This window comes from Manihot esculenta, chromosome 9, assembly GCF_001659605.2.
Source record: "Manihot esculenta cultivar AM560-2 chromosome 9, M.esculenta_v8, whole genome shotgun sequence".
Lineage (NCBI taxonomy): Eukaryota > Viridiplantae > Streptophyta > Magnoliopsida > Malpighiales > Euphorbiaceae > Manihot > Manihot esculenta.
In genome coordinates, this window is record NC_035169.2 from 16,147,877 (window position 1) to 16,168,043 (window position 20,167).

The 20,167-nt window shown below is 31.2% G+C and overlaps 2 protein-coding genes across 2 annotated transcripts; one reads left to right on the forward strand and one right to left on the reverse strand.

Moving 5' to 3' along the window:
• Positions 1-7,640: 7,640 nt before the first annotated feature.
• LOC110623484 lies at positions 7,641-10,529 on the reverse strand. Its single transcript, XM_021768447.2, has 3 exons — positions 10,045-10,529; positions 9,788-9,961; positions 7,641-8,257 (listed from the first exon to the last, which is right to left on the reverse strand). Exons 1-3 carry the CDS (start codon positions 10,459-10,461, stop codon positions 7,943-7,945), a joined length of 906 nt encoding a protein of 301 aa, XP_021624139.1. The 5' UTR covers positions 10,462-10,529; the 3' UTR covers positions 7,641-7,942.
• Positions 10,530-14,816: 4,287 nt separating this feature from the next.
• LOC110623225 lies at positions 14,817-16,255 on the forward strand. The gene is made up of 2 exons (XM_021768152.1): positions 14,817-14,936; positions 15,773-16,255. Exons 1-2 carry the CDS (start codon positions 14,817-14,819, stop codon positions 16,253-16,255), a joined length of 603 nt encoding a protein of 200 aa, XP_021623844.1.
• The last annotated feature ends 3,912 nt before the right edge of the window (positions 16,256-20,167 follow it).

A 20,167-nucleotide genomic window follows, 5' to 3' on the forward strand; every position in this document is an offset into this window, starting at 1 on the left:
TTCTACCATCCAAAACATCAAATTTGTCTTCATCCTCTTCATAAGTTTCTAACATATATTTTGCTACATTTGATTTCCTCTCTAATTTTTGTATCTCTTTTCTATTTATTGAATATTTAGACTAAAAAGTTAAAATATATACCTATCCAAATCATCAAAATCCAAATCATCAAAATCCATCTCGTTAGAAATTTGACTCAAATTACATGAAGCTCCAACATCACTTGAATAATATAACAAATAAGGATCATACAATCTAATTAAAGTTGCTTCCACTTTGTCCTCTATCTCGTTAGCCTTTTCACTTTCATAAACTTTATCAAAACAATATCTCATATATGCCGATTTAAATTAAAAATCTAAAACAATAATCATAAATAACAAAAAAATTAAAATTATTTATATTCTCCCCATATTTATCAAGTTTGTTCTTCATTTGAATGGCTATTGATTTTAAAAGTATATCTTCACTTGCCTCCAATATGTTCAACCTATCAATTAAGGCTATAAACTCATGGAAAAATGCATTTAGGTGACATATAAAGAATTTGAAAAATGCAATGTCACCATATAAAAAGACTTAAAAACTTCACAAATACTTTAGCAATGTTCTAATCTTTTTTATTAGTAGGATCAATAATCCTAACTTCATCAAAATAAGAAAAGTATTTCGAGTTTTTAACTTCTAACTTATCAAAAGCCTTTTCAAAAGTTTTAGCAACTTCAAGCATCTTAAAAGTAGAATTCCATCTAATTTCAATATCAAGACAAAGAAATACTTACTTTCTACTTTTGCTTTCTCTGCACACATCTTGAAAGCTTGAGATTTAATAGAGAATGCCTTACATATCGTACTGCATTTTTAATTCTAAGCATTGAATCGTTAAGGTATCTAGTCCTTCCTTCATAATTAAATTCACAATATAAGCACAACATCTAACATGCATAAACTAATGATCTAAGATAGTACCCTTCTAATCCTTAGTTTCTTTCCTCAAATACCTAATAGTACTACTATTGGAGCTTGCATTATCAACAATGATAATAAAAATACTGTTTATCTCCCAATCTAATAAACATGTCTCAACTATTTTACTAATTCTCTCTCCTTTATGATTATTAGAAACTAAATAAAAAATTTTAAATCCTTTTATAGAAGTTCTAGTTATTATCAATCCAATGAGCAGTTAAACACATATATTTGAGATTTTTAATTGATGTTTATGTATTAGTAATAAGACATATTTATTGGGATTGTAAGTCTTACTTTAATTTTAATTTTTCTCTTTATAAATTCTCATGCAATCTCTATCAACAATGATATGAGATGGCACCCCATATATTGGTGCAAAAGCATGTAAATAATTCTTAAACCCTTCACCCTTCGCAACTTTAAAGCATAACCTCATTAATAATAATCATTTTAGCAAACTCCTTTCTAATTTTCTTTATATCGAAAGATTTCACCCCAAGACTACCACTAGCACTTAAACGAGCTGTAGAGGTAGTGTTTCTATCCTTTTGTATTTACTAATTTTATAAGAATATTCTGGATATTGATTGTTTAAATGAGCCCATAGATTATTAGTTTCATGATTCTTTAAACTATAAGTTTTTCCACAATAAATATACACTGTCCTAACTTTACCTCCTTCCTCAATTCTATTAAAATGATCTCATACTACAGAGGTTCGTTTAGAATCTCGTCTACTACATTGCCTACTAGGATGAGGAGTATCTTGATTAAGCTCATTATACATCTAGAAAAAATTACAATACAAATAATCAATAAAAAATTATAGCAATTAAAATAACATATAGTTTCTGCTAAGTTACTAAACTAAAAATTTGCCAAGAAGCAGCATAAAAGTACAAATGTGCAATGATCATAATAAATTACTTAAATGTACACATACCAAATGTACTATGGAAATTAAATTTCATCAAAGCCCTCCAATTGCACCTAAAATATGCTTAATGGATATCACAATAATAATAATTATTATAATTATAATAATTTTATCCTCCAAAGAATATCAATCAAAGCTTTGAAGCTTTTCTTTCCTTCAAATTACAGTAAAAGTAAAATTTGACATATATTTTGTGCTCTGCACTCATTTGGTGACAACATGTTCAATGAGTGGGCTATGCTAGGCCAATCCTAATCATGCTTGCATAATTGTTAATGCAATAAATAAGTACAATCTCAAGTAAAATGCCAAGGATTATCTAATCAAGAAGTCGAGTGCTGCTAAGGATCATCTCTAGTACCAATGGCAAGGGTAATGGGAATAATCTGAATAACTAGCCATAGAAGGAGGAAATAGATCATTCAATAGCATTTTATTCCATTCTAACTCATTATGATTGATCAAGTTTGCTATTATGTTGAGGTCATAGTTACCGAATTCTTTCAACCTTTTTGTGAACTGCTCTTCGAGTATTTCGTACTGAAACACAATACTTTTGCATCATAAATTATTGGGAGACGCGATTTGAGTCACCAAAATAGAGGTTCCAATAACAAATAAAAATATGAAAAACCTATAACAAAAGGAAAACAAAAAATAAGGAAATGCATTTTAAATGAGATATAGATAGTAGATTTAAATATTAGTGGAATAGGTGGTAATTTGGGAGAATAAATTACTATTTTATTAGTTAAAACTTTAAAATATTTTCAAAAAATATAAATATTATTAACAATTAGTCATATATTTAATTATATAAACATAATATTATATAAATATGGTTTACATATCCCAAATTAAATTGGTGTATCAACTAAATATACCACTAGTCAAATTAGTGTACCTATTAAGCTATCTCCACATATTTGATATTTCATTCATTAGCATATTACATACCTATACTACAATTTGGAGTACCATCAATTTAGATAGTTATGGTTGTGATTAAAAGGACAGTGAGATGATCTATTAATTTTGAAATTTTGAACATTGGGAATTGGAAATCCAAGAGTTATTACAAATTAATGTATCTTTTATTCTTAATTTTATGTTGAATGTCATCTTGAAATACAACTCTGCTTGTCATGATGTTGTTTTGATGTGGAACAATTAGTCTTAGATTTTATAGAAGACTTGTATCGAGCTTAACTGATACGAACCAGTAAGTACAATCACATGAGAATCAAGGGAGTAAGGATCCATTGGTGTTTTCTAGTAGACTAGTGATGAGGAGCAAAGCTAAAAAGTTTGAAGCAGCTATAAATTTATACATTCAAGAACAAGTAACACAAGAATTGACTGAGCTTACCATTGGCAAATGTCTTATGGAGTTTGAAGACACACTTAAGCTACTCACCTTGCTTAAGGTGTGTAAGGGAGATGGCGCTGTCTAATTTATTTAGTCTTGTTATTATGGGCTTGCTATATTTTATTATTTAAACACTTACTTTATTTTGGCTTTGTTTGGGCTTATTTTCTAACCGTAATTTATCTTCTAAATTTTAGAGTGTTGATTCATGTTTTAGGCTTATGTATTGTCACTTATGAGTTGATGTGTTATTTTAGCGTGTGATTGAGGTTGTACCTTGTGTGTAGTTCGGCCAAACCTAAGAAAAGCGTCTTAGGTTTTTTTTTTTCCTCCTTACTATATAAGGATAAAGAACGCTTGTAAAAGGAGCTTTTGAATCAAAAAATTTTCAAATTTTTTCTTCATACCTTTGGTGTGTATTGCTTTGAGTGAGAGTAAATATTTATTTTCATCAATTGCATCAAGGACCTTGGTTAACTAATCAATTGTTTGTTGTGACATTTATCGGATTCTCATTTAAATCCTTCTATCATTAGTGTTTCAGTTTCTCTAAATGCGGAGTGTCATAGGAGGTGAGTTTATTAAATCTTTGGATTCCATATCTACTTGTACGTGTGGATTTGAGGCTTGTGCCATATGATTTCACATTATTAACTTCTGCTTACGACGTCCGTTGAAGACCCACAATAGATTTCCGAAAAGAGAATTTTGAGATGGACAACTTTAAGAAATGTGACGAGTACTATAGGTCTGTCATAAAGTTTGAGATCCAAATTCTATCGTTTAAGTGATCAATTTTCTATTTTAATTGTTTTTATTTTTTTTCGTATTTTTCCGCATTAGGGCTTTTTACCATTATAAATAGTCTTTTTTTTTACTGTTCGTGAAACTTTTCAATTTTCAAAAAGTTAATAAAAAATTTTAGCTTTCAGCGTTTTTCTGAATTTCATTTTAATTAAACAATATTAGTTAAAATTTATAACGGAGTTTAAATAATTCTGTATCATGTCCAAAAACCTCTTTTGAAATTTTTAGAAATTCCTGCCAGAGAGATGAGCTTGGAAAGTAAAGTCCCTTTGAGATAGACTTCACAAACTCTAGGGGGATTAGAGATTAGTCACCAAGTTTAGCAAAGGTATATTAAATTAAAATTACTAAAAATCTCTAATCCCCATACCACTATTATCTTTAGGCCCAGGGACGTTTTTCCAACCAAGCCTTTTCTTTTTAAAACTTTTTCTTCCACATCGGAAGTTTGACTCGATGTTAACTTCATAATTGACATATTATAAGTAGGTATAGTACACGAGAAGATATTGATGATGATAGTATATATATTATTATTGAAGCTATTATTAAAAAATAGAAAATATTAAAATTAATTTAAAAATACATTTAATAATTCATAGAAGAAAATATAGCATTTTTTAAAACTTTTTTTTTTATCAATGATATTGAAATAATACATTTAAAAATGTTTTTTAATTTTTAATCTTAATATATGCACTTACATTTTGTTTAGATAAAATGTGGGAGGTAAAGGAAAATAAAAGAAGGAAATTAAGATTTATTTTTCTTCCTTTTTCTTCTTTAATTTTATTTTTGATGATTCTCTTAATATCTATTTGGAATAAAAAATTTTATAAGAATTTAATTGAATTTTTTTTTATAAAATTCTTATTTGAAATAAAAAATTTCAAAATTTTTAATTTCAAAATTTTTCATCATATATAGAGATGAGATTATGAATAATTTTATAAAAATTTATTTAAATTTTTTTATAAAATTATTTATGCCAAATAAGAAGTTAAATGTTTATATAAGTAGAAAATAAGGAGGGAAGGATGAAAATGAAATTATTTTACCTTTTCAGAAAAAACAAGAATAGGAAAGAAAAGTATAGTTAATTTATAATTTTATCTTATATAATTTAATAAAGAAACGATTTTAAAGGACAATTTACTAATTTTGATATATAAAACGCATTTTTCCTCATAATTTGTTATTTTCACTCTAATTTAGAGAAAAAATAACAAAAAAAAAAAGTAGTATCTCATTTTCTTTTCTTATTTTCCTCCTTTCTAAAGAAGGGAAAAGGTTAAGTATTATTTATTTTTCTCAACTTATTTTATTTCATTATTTTACACTTATTCAAACAAAGGTTTAGTATAATCACTTCTACTTATGGAAAAGGTTAATATTTTTTAAATGGAAATAAGTCTAATAATTTTTTTTATTTTTTAAAAAATTAAATAAATTTATTTTAAAATTTTAAACTAATTAAATTCTTGTATTTTTATTAAGAGTAAAATAAGTTTTAATATAATATAGTATTATTTTTAATAAAAAATATTATTATTTATAATTTAAAATTTTAAAATTTCAATTACTATAAAAATTTTAAAAAATATATAAATATAATAAATAATTTTTAAAATGAAAAACTTGAAATTTTATTATATAAAAAATTATTTTTATTATTAAAAAATAATATTATACTAAATGAGAGAGTACTTAATCCTTAACTAATAATATATGAATTTAATTAATTCAAAATTTTAAATTAAATTTATTTAATCTTAAATAAAAATACATAAGTATAATTGAACTTATACCCTTCTATGATTAAAGCTTTTTACTATTGATTATGTATAAAAATAAATATACTTTAAAAAATAAATGGTTAGAAAGCAATATCACATTCTTCGTTTTGCTTTTTTGGGAAAAAAAAAAAAAGCGCATGTGAAAGAATTCAAAGAAGGGGGCCAGGGCTGATCTGCAAGCACCGACTAGAAGAGCCACTTGCCCCTTGTCTGAGTTAAGTGGATGATGTCATTTTCGCAATAATTGCAAGAGAAATTCGTCTATAAAAAAGGCAAGGGGAAGGATAAACTGGGAGGAAGATAAGACGATTGAAGACAGAGATTACGAAAATGAAGAAGAAATGGGTAGCTGTTTTGTTGATAGCATGCGTGATGTTGAGTCATTTGGAGAGCGTTGAGCCTTCTGCTGCCGACTGCTATGACGGTTGCATCACCGCTTGCGTCCAACCAAACCGTATGTTTATTTTGCCCAAAATATTCCTTTTTTTTTTTTCTCTCATTAATTATCTGTAATTATTATCAATATCATAAATTTTGCTAAAATTAAAAGAATTACACGCAAATTTTTTATTTTTTATTTTATTTATTATTATGTTTTTCTTATATTCTACTCTATTAATAACTAACAATGAATTTTAATTAAATTGTGGGTGATGTTTGTTTGAATAATGCAGTAAGGCTTATGCGACGCTGTGAGATCAAGTGCGGAATTAGATGCAATTCTGGTATTGTTTTGGTTGTTCTCCATAAATGGTTAAACTTATCCCCCTTTAGTGAATAGGATAAATTGATTTTTGTAAGGGGTAATTATAATATGGAAAAATTTATCAAAACATTTATCCATTAATATCTTAATTAAAAAAAATATTAAAATATTTTTGAGATATTAAAAAAATCTGTTAATCTATTTTTCATTAATTTCAAGCATTAAATGATTTATTATTTAAATTTTATAATATTAAAAAATTTATTAATTGGTCCATCAAAATATAAATTAATTAATTTTTCTTATCAAAGATATTTATAGTTTTAGAATTTAACGTTTAGAATTAATGGAATTATTAATTAATAAAATTTTTAAAATTTTAGAAATATTTTAATATTTTTTTAAGATTAAAAAATAATTAGTGAGTATTTTTATACTAAATAATAAATTTTTTTTTTAAATTAACAGAAAATTTCAGTGTCCAATCCTAAACTAATTGTTAGTGCTAGCTTATAGAATTTTATAAATAAATTAAAAAGAAAAAGAATTTTGAGCCATGCTCACTGATAGCTTAGCTTACTTGATTTTAATGCAATGCTTTTACAGTTTGATCGTTTTAAGTTGTTATGTAATGAAGCATATGCGTAATTTGTGCAGCTTCTGCAATCGAAGATCCTTTAGGCTGAAGTCTTCCTAACCATGGGAAAGTTGTGCTTCTTATTTATTGTAACAATTACGAATAAAAGGCCTATAGGCTTCTTCCTCTTTATTTTTTGATCTTTTTTTCTTGTTTCTTTTTTTTTTTTCCATACCCCTAAATAAACTTGTAAGTTTTTCTCAATATACTTTTCCTGTTCAATTAAATTCTTGTTTAGATGTTTTTCCGCCATTAGCATTACTGCTGAGGCCAACCGGCCCCAATCGATTTATACATATTCTCTTTTCTGTTATTGAAGATCCTGTCAGTGCCTTATGTTCTCAAAGATATATATATATATTTTTAAAGAGAGAACACAATCCATACCAACCTACTTTGTTTCTCAAATCAGCTCTACTCAGAATTAAACTCAGCGATATTATAATTTCGAAGATGTCAATCCTCATAGAACTGTAATGAATCTTAGTCATGGCAAGGACTCCTCAAGAGGAATCACATGAAAGTCTTACAGCCAAGATTAACTGTCAGACTGCCAGCCTTGTGTACATTCAAAGTTATGTTGAATCTGGTGTTTCTGCAGTTACATCAAGCTCAAAACTAATTCACCTAGTGGAAGTGATTTCAGATTTGATAATTACCCAAAAAGTTTTGGAACTATCAGAAACAGCATATGGTCTATTACGTTCTTCAGTCACATCACTTCTTCATATATTGACTAGCAGTGCAGTTCCTTGCCCAGTGCCCCGGCTTACTACATTTGTAACAAGTATTGGCGGATGCAGCCCTTTCTCCAAGCTCAACAGGTGAGTGAGAATGAGAACCAGATGATGTGGAGCAATTTTTTGCCCAATGTCCTTCCATGCCACATTTGAAACAGGAAGATCCAGTTCTTATGCCATTGCTTTTGTCGCTTGAATCATTCATGCTGTTGTAAACCTTGGAAGCACTTGCTGGAGGACTAGCTACTACAACATTATCATTGCACCACTTGAAGAAGCCGCATGAACTTCCCTACGCAGCAAGAAAAGGCATAAGGCTGTCAAACTATGACAGGTATCTAAAACAGAGGTAGAAAGAAACCTTCATCATCCAAAAGATTTCAAGCTGACTAGGATGGTATTACACTACCCAAAGAACCCATGAACTAGAAAGTTCTAATGGTGACTACGAATAAAAACAAATGTTGTGTGATAGAGAGGCTATATAGAATTAATATGAAACTAAAAGCTAAATGGGCATTTATGTAACCTCAAGTCATTGTAAAAGTTTAATTACTTGGAAAAATCTGACAAATTAGTAGTTCTTTAATGGTTAACTATTAAAATTCATCCATACAACCATCAGATATTGATCGTTTGGGGACACTTAACACTTGCATTTACAGACAAATTACAAGTTCACACCTAGAAAGAGAGAAATCACCCCAAATTTTGCAGATTTGTGAATGTTACTCTCGGACAAAAATCTATCTGGGAAATTTCAGAAAAGGCAACAACCCATTCTTTCTGCTATATCTTAAAATTGGAATGTCCATAAATCCGTCTAATTACATTATTATCTGGAAGAGTGAATTACTCTATATAATCATATTTAATAGAATTCCAATAGCATACTTGGATAGTACATGACAGGATGCTCCGATTTGCATTTTGGATATGCTTTAAATTGCATAAGTGCAGAAAACTTTAAACAGAAGAAGCTTCATGAACCATATTATAATAATGTGAGGTTCACTATGCTTTAAATATCACAGCAATCTCATGGATTCCAAAGAGAGAGCGTGCAAGAAGCCAAGAACGTTTCTGTTGCCAAGAACATCAAGGCTAGTAATTGACTCATAATCTTAGTACACATAGCAGAAACCTTCCTACATATATTGAAATGATTTCTGCTACATGTTTAGTGTCAAACCAGAAAAAGAGCTCATTACTTATGCTGCTTTTCTAATCCAAAGCTATAAACAATAAACTGATTTGAAGTCCTAACAAACAGAACTGGTTGCACATCTTTGAGATGTGCATTAAAGCTTGTTTGTTTATACAGGTAAAGCACTGCAGAACATTTCTCAAACGGCATAGGAGATATTGAACAAAGGGAGAAGAAATGAAATTTAACTATGAAGAGATCATATCAATCCTAATAAACATTGCAAGTTACTCACTATTTGAAATTTGAATCCAGAGACCCTCAACCCCTTTTTATTTTGTTCTTTGTAATTTGTGTATTGAGAACTCAAAACAAACAATAGATGAAGTGGAAAAAGAGAACCCTTCTGGGTGTGGGAGATCATAAAATAACAGAGACCAAATGTTTTGGAATAGTATACATGAAAAATCCAAAGGACAACGTGATTTTAAATTGAGAAAGGGATGGATGAGCAACAATTATAAATAACTGAGTATTAGAGTTGTGCATTGTAGCTATACTCCTAGATACAGCGTTGTGGGACACCAACACAGTAATTCCAAATTCTATGCTACTAAATATAAAAGAATAATGAAAAAGCAGAAAAGGAATTTGCAATACACAAGACAACACTACCTGGTTTGCTGGACATCGATAGAACTGTTGGCCAATATTTTTCCCAGTTTTAGCTGTCAGAACTAAGCAAGATCCATCACCACAGGGACAGGGAAGATCTGGGAACATAGAATTTGATGAATTCCATGCAGAACCACCGTCACACCACTCGAAGAAGCCACAGCCCCCATTTTCCTGCGAAAAAAAAATGAAGAAAAAAAAATTATTACAATATAACAATCCAAGATTCACCATAATTGGGTTAATTATTCATACACCTGTCGAACAGGGCATTTGTAGAACTTGCGATTAAGGTTCCTCTGAGTATTAGCAGTGAAAACAACGCAAGCACCCAACCCACAAGGGCAGCTCTTTTCAGGAACCAACAGCTCAGATGATCTCCTAGAATCGATGACAGCTCCACTACCATTGGACCCTTTAGAAGGAGCTAGAGGTTTGGCTCTAGTGGCATTGTTGAGAAGAGAGCGTTGTTGTTGCTGCCAGAGAAGACTCTTGCTTCCTCTAAGAGCAGCAATGTAGTAGCCCTCGACAACCTTCTCCTCCTCTTTCTGCACGACATCGAGAGAATTGATTACACGTCGGCGCTTGTTAGGCTGGGAATTAGAAAGCGCATGGGCTTCGGCTTCAGCCACCTGAGAGAGAAAGTCATCATCATCCTCTTCGATCTGTATCATTGATTCAGTTTTCGCTTTTAATTTTCATGGCTTTTCTTTTCCCTCTTTCACTCCTTGATCAATATTATAAATTTATTCTAAAAAAATATACATATTATAAATTGGTTTTGGATAAATACTTTTTAGTCCCTAAAATATACTGAAATATATTCTTTAGTCCCTATATATATATATATATATATATATATATATATATATATTTTCTCAAACCTATATTTTCAAATATGCGTTTTGACAATTTCAATTAATATCTTAAATAGTCTCCACCGTTATATATTCTGTTAATTCAAAGTTAATCCTTATAAATTCTCAATGAAAGCTATGAAAATTTTTAATATCTAAAATATGATCAGCAGTTAGTTCTCTTATATAGTAGCTTTTGGAGGTTGTAGATCTATCTTGTTTAACAATAACCTCATTATTTTATCTAATTTTCTCAATAACCCATTTGTTGATGAATAAAAATCCAAAATCACAAATCAGAGGCATCTGAGGAATACAATTGCAAAGATATTATTAGCATATATATAGCTTAGCTGGATTCAATTTAATTTTTTTTTCTTATTAAATTGAAAATTGCACACTCCTATTTCACGATTAATAAGTGAAAATTATTTCTTTTCTCTGAAATTAACTGTCATTTAACAACCAATATAACATCAGAAACTATTTAACATATCAATTAAAATGTGAAGCACTCCCAGGCTTAGCCTGATGGTAAGTGCATCCGGTTAAACCTGATAGATCTCAGGTTCGAATCCCCCATCCCCAATTTCAAAAAAAAAAAAAAAAATTAAAATGTGAAAGAACTATTAAATTGAGTTTTGAAAATACATGAATTAAAATAGAATTTCAATTACTAAATAATATTTTATACAAAACTTTTTAATGCTTCATTATTTTTTTAAAAGTAATTCATTATTTTCATAGGAAAAATTGAATTTGATAAAATATATATTTTGTTTAATTTATTAGTGGGATGAATATATATTAAGATTTTTAAACATGAAAAGCAACCTAAATGTGGATTTGAAATGATTTATAATGTTATTTTAAATTCAAATCAAAGAAACTCTTAATAGCAACTGTGGTACAATTTGTAATCCATAATTTATTAAGAATTTATATTAAACTTAAATCAATTAAATCCTGTCCAAAAATAGCATAGGTTAATTTAATTAATACGGTTAAAGTAATAAATTTTGTATTGAATTTTTAATATGTATCAATCCTATTTAGTTGTTAGAAAATTAATAAATAAATTGTCATTTAAATAAGAAAAATAATATATAATTTAAAATGAATTAAATATATATATATATATATATATATATATCCTAATGAGATGGATAGAGTATTATTTTACATATATGAATTACAATCTGGATATGCCTTTTCAATTGCTCTACCTTCATGAATTGCACTCACAATTAGCCTTTTTAATTCCTCTTCATCTAATTGTTGTACCGTTTCTCTAGTTAATTCATGTTGGCTTCAATTCAATGTCTAATAATGCGGTGTAAGTTTTCATTTGATTTTTCCATATGGAACTTTTATTTGATCAATTAATTAACCCAGAAAAATATTGCAGTGAACTGGCTTGCTTGCTTGCTTATTGAAGAGATTGGTTTAAGCTTGGAGGAGAAGCTAAAGAAAGTATATTGCCATTTTCAGATTTGCCTTCCACATATTTTGACAAAATTATTGAAAGGTATTTCCACTGTATTATTTATTGAATTGATGCTTTGGTTTTATCTGAAATTATATTTGATCTGTGGAGGTGCCATTAGCCATTTCGACAGATGGTGAAATTTCAAAATCATTTTTTTCTTTTTGTAATTTATAAAATTCTATGTATGGATTGTGCTGGCTTTTCTTAAAATATCCAATTTTTGACAAAATTGCATACATTTTTTTAGCTACATATAGAGCTGCCGGACCATAACTCGGAGTTGTATGCTATAACATCCCTGAAGTCAAACTTGGTGTCCGTTGCCTAACAGGAGAAGCAAGAATTACTCTGTATGCTCATCTTACTTTACATTAATTTTATATTTATGATTAGTACTAGGCCTCCCATATATTTTTAGATTATATGTCTTTAACAAATAGTTACATGTTTGAGATTTTGCATTTACAGATTTTTTTTTTAAGATTCTGTTTCTCATTTTAGTCTTTCTTGTTCACGTCTGAACATATTTAGGAATTTATATTGGGGATGATAAAGAAATTCACTTTACCAGATGCCGTCAAGCACTAGGAACAAGAACTATGCTTGAATTTTATGTCGTGTTGTAGTGAATCACTGTTGAATGCTAGTAGAAGAGGCTGGATTAAGCTTGGAGGAGAAGTTGAATAAAATATATTGCCATTTTCAGGTTTTGCTTATCACATATTTGACAAAATACTTGAAAGGTTTTTTCACTACATTCATTTATATTATTTATTGAATTGATGCTTAGCTTTTAACTGAAATTGCATTTAATCTGTGGAGGTGTCATTTGCCATTTCTTGGTATGTTTTTGCTTTTTATTATGATTTTAATAATCCTGTTTTCCATTATAGTCTTTCTTGTTTACATCTGAACATATTTAGGAATCTATAATATAATTTCTTGAAATTCCAACAAAGCCATCAATTAACCAATAATAGAACTTCTAAGTAGAATTCCAACAACAATATTTCAATTAACAAAGGAATTCCAACCTTTGAAATTGAGAGAATGAAATATGGAGAATGAGTTATGCTTGAAAATCAAGATACTGGTAACGTGCAGTACCTATGCAGTGTTTGAACGGACCCTTCACTTCAGTTTGGATTTGACAATATGGCACGCCATTGATGGACCTATGGCTCTAGCTAAATGAGAAGGTAAAAGACTGGAATCATTTTTTCCTTTGCTAAGCATTTGACACCCATTACTGCTTTTAGGGTTCTCTCTTTAGGTTGGGGTGTAGGGGTTAGGCTATTTCTATTGATATGGGTGGGTAGGTTAATCAAAAGGCTAGAAGATGAGAGTTGTGAGGCCAAGAGAGGAGAGAGGTGAGTTTAATGTAAATGAGACTAATTTTGTTTTTAATTATGATAAGACAGAAAAAGGCTTTAAAAATTAACGGAGGATGGATGATGAAGTTCACGGAGTGAAGGTTTGGGACTAATGAAAATTCTAAAACTTGAAGGATGATGACAATATACAGATTCCTCTGAGTAAATCGTTTTATTATTATTTATATTTTGATTAACTTTATTTATATAGATTTATTATTCAATTCAGCTCTTCAACTAATATTTTATAAATATTTTATAGATTTTTACATAATTTTTTTAACATAATGTATTTTCGTGTGGTGGAATTAAATTATTGTCTATCCGTTAAGGAGTTCATAAAGTCGCTTGTAGAATTTTAATTGGAGAGTTCAATAAGAAAAGTTAGAGTGCCAAATTATGCTTTAGCTCTTTTTTTTTTTTTTAATTATGTTTGCCATGGATGAAATATCAACCTTCTGAACAAAAATACTGGTGTTAATTTTACCTCACATGGTTGTGTTGCTTATGAGTTGGTATAGGTCACGCTTGCTCAATTACTTAAAACTTTCTGATCATTGTAATGGCATTTGTAATCGGTAAACTTGGTTCCTAGTCCTAAGGAAAGGGAAAAATAAGTACAATACAAGTTTAATAAGCTTTAGTAGCTTGTTATATTCTTTATATTGCACCTTTAAAATGTGGGATTTTGACGTTGTTTTTTAGGCAGCAAGGAGGCAGTAACAGGTGGGATATCTATTAACACGAGGAGAGCTGACAAGGTCTTCCCACTTCTAAAAGTTTGAATTTCCGCTTCACGCAAGTTTGCGTCTATTAGAGTTGCATGGTTTTTGAGATTTTGAATAGAATCGAAAAATTCTATCAAATTTAACCAATTGAAAAAGAAACGATAATGTAGAAATCGACTCGTATTGAATTGAATTTATTTAACTATTTAATTTTAATTCTGATTATTTATTAAAAATCATATTAAAATCAAACTGAAACTGTACTAAGAACTGATTATATATATATATTAAATAATTTATAATGATATTATAATTCTAATGTATAATTCTAATAATATGTTTTATATATCATACAATTTCAATAAAATTACATACATATAATGGCAATATTATTTAATTACTAAATACTTCCTACCATTTTATTTAGCCAATTTAGTTAATTGATTATAATTTATTTTATTTAAATAGATTATATATATGTAATACTGTTGAATTATACTATTAGAATATAAATTACTAGAATAATTATATATATATATATATATATATATATATATATATATATATATATATAACTTATTGATGACAGCTAAGCTCGAAATGCTTGGGCATGATGAAGCCCAAATTAGAAAGATTGGGCCTAAGCTTCAAAAGGGTCCAATACGCGGCTTTAAACCTCCTGCGGGACTAGAGGCTGTCCAGGCAAATTAGGCCAGACGTGAATCCATCCTTAGGATCCTAGCCCTGAATATCCATACCCCTCATAGTAAAACAGACTCCGTGATGCTCGAGATCATGTTCAGGTGGCGCGGATGGAATTAAATGGCCACCTGACGAAAGAGAAGAAGGACGTCGTACGTCTATATGTACTTTCAACATGACTGTGGTAGGAAAGTACAGATATAGAACGACGGTTACACGTTACTAAAAGACAAAAGAGAAAGAGAATAAAGGGACACAAAAGGAAAAAAAAAACTAAGCTTACCAAAATACACCCTTAGCTTAGACCCATTCTTGGATCTCAGACATCAATTGGCACCGTTTGTGGGAAAGAAGGAGATCTTATTGTCACCGGAATTCTTATTTCTATTCACCCATTGAGATCCACATGGCCAACCATAGCGAAAACCATATAGGAATCATCCCAAACGGCCTGAGTTCAACTTAGGAAGGTTTGCAGTTCTCATTCTCTAGCCCAACAGCTCCAGTAAATCAGCGACCCATGTTGCTTAAACCTTCACCAAGCTTAACCAGGACCATGCCTCGAACCTCCCTATCTGACTAAGAATATCAGAGCATGGCCCTCTAGTTGCAAAACACTGCCCACTGGTCAAGCCAGATGTTACAGCAAAGAGGGCTTAGTACCCCATTAAGTAGACCACCCTTAGCAGAAGGGCTCAACCTCATCATCGTTTGTAAAATGGATTCAATAGGAGACAATACCGAAGAAGTTCATAATGCCAACCTTGGCAGCCTATGATGGGATGGAAAACCCCCGAGAGCATGTTTTGAACTATAAGATATTTATGGAGTTGCAGACTCATTTGGATGCCTTGATGTCTAAGGTCTTTCTGACCACCCTAACAGGACCAGCTAGGGCGTGGTTCAATATCTTAGAGTCAGGGAGAATTAGGAATTTCATAGACCTGACCAACGTATTTATTAGTAGATTCATTGCTGGAGTTCCCGTGGAGAGAAAGATGAGCTACTTAGAGACCGTCCAACAAAGGTGGAATGAATCTCTGAGAGAATATGTTGCCAAGTTCAACTCAAAAGCTTTACATATACCTGAACTGGATGAGAGAAGGGTAGTAGAGGTCATGCAGAAAGGCACGACCTCTCTAGAATTCTTTGGGTCGTTGTGCACAAAGCCACCCACCACCTTGTCAGAGTTAATGAAGAGAGTTGAAAAGTATATAAGACAAGATGATGCCTTCACAACCAGCCAGTTTGCCAGGGATGACAGAGATAGGGGAAGAGCAGAGGATGACAGAAGGCAAGATAGGCTGGAGAGAAGGTAGGACCGGGGCTTGGAGGCGCTGAACAAACATCAATGGGAAAGAAAGGAGCAAAGACCTTATCAGCCTCGAGTTTCTGCCGAAGTCACTCCTTTAAATGCATCTAGAGCCGAAATGCTCATAGCAGTTCAAGATAAGGACTTTGTGCAATGGCCCAAACCCATGAGAGCTGATGCAAATAAAAGGGACCTAGATAAATACTGCCAATATCACCGGACACATAGCCACAACACCGATGACTGCTATCAACTGATAAATGAGAAAGAGAGGCTGATTAAGAGAGGCCATCTTAAGAATTTCATGAAGAAGCTGGAAGGGCAAAGGCCACAGCAAGGAGCGACCGGAGAAAGAAACTAGAGGAAGATTGGAGAACTAGTAAATGACGGCTCCAGTAGAACCATCAATATGATCATGGGAGGAATTAGAGGCCGTATCAGCCAAAGGGGGAGGAAGAGAGGCCGGATTGAGAACGAAAGCAGTGCGGAGGTAATGCAAGTCACTAAGCACACTCTAATGACTATCTCTTTCTCCCCTGAAGATGCACAGGGGGTACAGACGGCCCGCAACAATGCCCTAGTCATTGAGGCAGTCATTCATAACTTCAAGGTTCACAAGGTGTTGGTTGATGCTAGCAGCAAAGTGAACCTGTTACCCTACCGAGCCTTACAGCAGATGAAAATACTTGAAGAGCAGCTCGTTAGGGACCAAGCCCAATCAATGGGATAGGTGTTAGTGTATATGCCCTAGGCTATTATCTTGGACCTTTTTGTATGTCGTTTTGGTTATTAATAAAAAAAGTTTTTATCATTATTATTTGTTTGCATGTTACATAATAATGATTATCATCCCTGGTTACTTATTATTATGTTGATAATAATAAAATATAGCTAGTATGATTATTGATTGATAATCATCAGATGATTATGTATATGTTGATATAATTCAATAATCATAGATACTTGTTAGAGAACAAAGTATTGGATGGACCCGCACTAAGATCACTACATGGGTTATTGTCATAAGTGAATCTCAAAGTAATTATGTCTTAATCCTTTGACTTGAGATTGTCATAGTTTCCAACATGAGGACTATTATGTTTTGACATAACCAAATATTGTCTTTAATCGGACAATCATAAAGGTTATGATTGAGCATAATAGAAATTATGTAGAGGATAATGAACAATCAAAATAGGATTTGTCTCTCTCTCCGAGAGAGATATCTTCTAGGCCCCTCGATAAGTGAGACTGAGAAATGCATGGCCGTGCTCAAATGAATTGATAGTGTGATCAATATCATTTGATTTTTATCAGTCTACTTAGAGATCGAGAAATCATAAGTTTGAACATTATAAGTTTGACATTGACCATGACTTATGTTCAAACTAGATATCGAGTGACAAAGGGATTAATACATGTTCTATTTATTAGGCTTTATCGGACTATTGATCCTCATATTAGTTGTGTAGTCATAATGTCTTGCTAGAGGCCACTTATGACTTATGGGCCTTGTGGGACTGGGCCTATTGCCAATTAATGTGACCCTATTGAGTCACACACAAAAGAACATTGTTGATGTGCTATGTCATATTAATAGGTTAAAAGCCCAAAGCCCATTAATATAATTAATAATAATAAAGTGTTATTATTATTAATCATTAATATAATTAATAATAATAAAGTGTTATTATTATTAATATTAATTATTAATATAATTAATAATAATAAAATATTATTATTATTAATTATTTATTGTTATGAGATAATAATATTTAAAAGATCTACAGTCTATCTGTAACTGTTACAGATAAAGGACTCTATCACATAAGATAAAGTATCTATGAGATTGTGATAGTGGGTTATGAACACAACTCCTTTTAGGAAAATGAGTTTTGGAAAAAATAAAAGGCTGAAACGTATAAATACTCATTCTATGAATTGTGGAATGATAATGTTAATTTTTAAGAAAAAATTAGTCTAACTATTGCAGATTGTAGAGCACATAATATATCCATCTTTGAGAGAGTTAGCACTCTAGAAGGATAAAAGATGTTCGTGTGGATACCATAGGGGTGTTTGTTTAAAAAAACAGCACTATCAGTCCAACATTGTATCTTCTTGACGAGATTAACATGTTAGTCTCATATCCTTCTTGTGAAATAAATGAAGCACTCGGATTCTGGGAAAGGAAATTCGAGATTTTATTTTTCCGCTGCGCAATTTGGGTTGCAATAATATCGGGATTTTCCAACAGTGGTATCAGAGCCAACCTGTTCTTTTCGTTTAAATTAATTATGCTATGATTGATATTATATATGCGATATATGTTTATTAGAATGGCATGATAATTGTGGATGAATGATTAAATCATTTAGATAATTTTAATTTTTGTTAGAAAAATTAAATTAATAAAAATAAATAAATAACAAAAATAAATAAATAAATAAAAATAGATCTGTTCATCGTGAACCCAAAATTTGGAAAGGACCAGCTACTGTCAACCATCACACGTGATGGCCACAACGCAGCTGCTTTGTGCACATGAGCGTGCGATGGCAGATGGTGAAGCAGCAGATGGCGGCGGATAAGGCTTCTTGAGGAAGAAGATAATGCCCGAATTACAATTCTGCCCCTGAAAATAAAATTAAAAAAAATATTAATAATAAAATAAATTTTAAATTATTTTCTTTTAGTATTTAAATCAACTTTAGATGACTATATTTTATTATTTTGTCATATATTAGTATGAGATGCTATGCATTATTGTCTATATATATATGTATGTACATAGGATACTATAATATATATATGCAAGACAAAATAATTAAAATTAAAAGTTGAACCCTCACTCTAAAATTTTAAGTTTTAATGCCACCTATATATTAAATACCTATCAAGACTGTTGTCCCTTGAAGCAACCCAAGAGGGGGGGTGAATTGGGTTTATAAAAAATTTAAAGGAAAAAGCACAAATTAGAAGGCAATAAAGAAGAAGATAATCAACACAAGAATTTATAGAGGTTCAGCTATCCCAAGCCTACGTCCTCTCCTCAAGGTCCACCTTGAGAGTTCAACTCCACTATCAACTCTTCTTTGGGTGAAGAATAAAACCCTTATAATCTTAGAGCAAGCCTTTGCTCTTTACAAATCTCTTTTTCACTCAATAGCAATTCTTTGCTCAATGCCACACTCAGAACAACAGAATCTCTCAACAACAGAATCTCTCAACAACCTTTACTCACTTTGAAAAGCCAACCAATTGCAACTCAAAATAAGCTTTCAAGAAATCAATGCTTTGGCTCAAGGTTTTGAGAGAAAGAGAATGAAAAAAGCTGTGATCTCAATAAATATTTGCTTAGATGGTTGTTGTAACCTCTTCACATCAAAAACTCATTGTATTTATAGTTCAGTCATAAATATGGCCGTTGGGGATGCATTAAATGCAAATAGAGCCGTTCATGTTCAGAAATAACGGTTATAACGTTCTCAGAAAAAATTCAGGTTCGGCGGCCTAAGCTAAAGTTCGGCGGCCGAACCTCTTGAGGTGAAGAACATCTTCCTTTGAAAAAGGACTTTCGGCGACCTAAAGTCTAAGTTCGGCGGCCGAACATGTGGGACTTTCGTCTCTGTCCCTCTCTTTCGGAAGCCGAACTTTAGGCTTCGGAGGCTGACTTAAAAGCACACTTTCGGCGGCCGAAAGTAATGTTTGGCGGCCGAACATAGGTGACTTTAGCCTCTGTCCTTCACTTTCGGAAGCCAAACATTTTGCTTAGGGAGCAAACCACCTTCGGCGGGCGAAAGCCAATGTTCGGCGGCCGAACATACAGGACTTTCGTCTCTGTTCCTCACTTTCGGAAGCCGAAGGATGCATTTTAGGGGGCAAGCTGAAAACACACTTTCGGCGGCCGAAAGTCAAT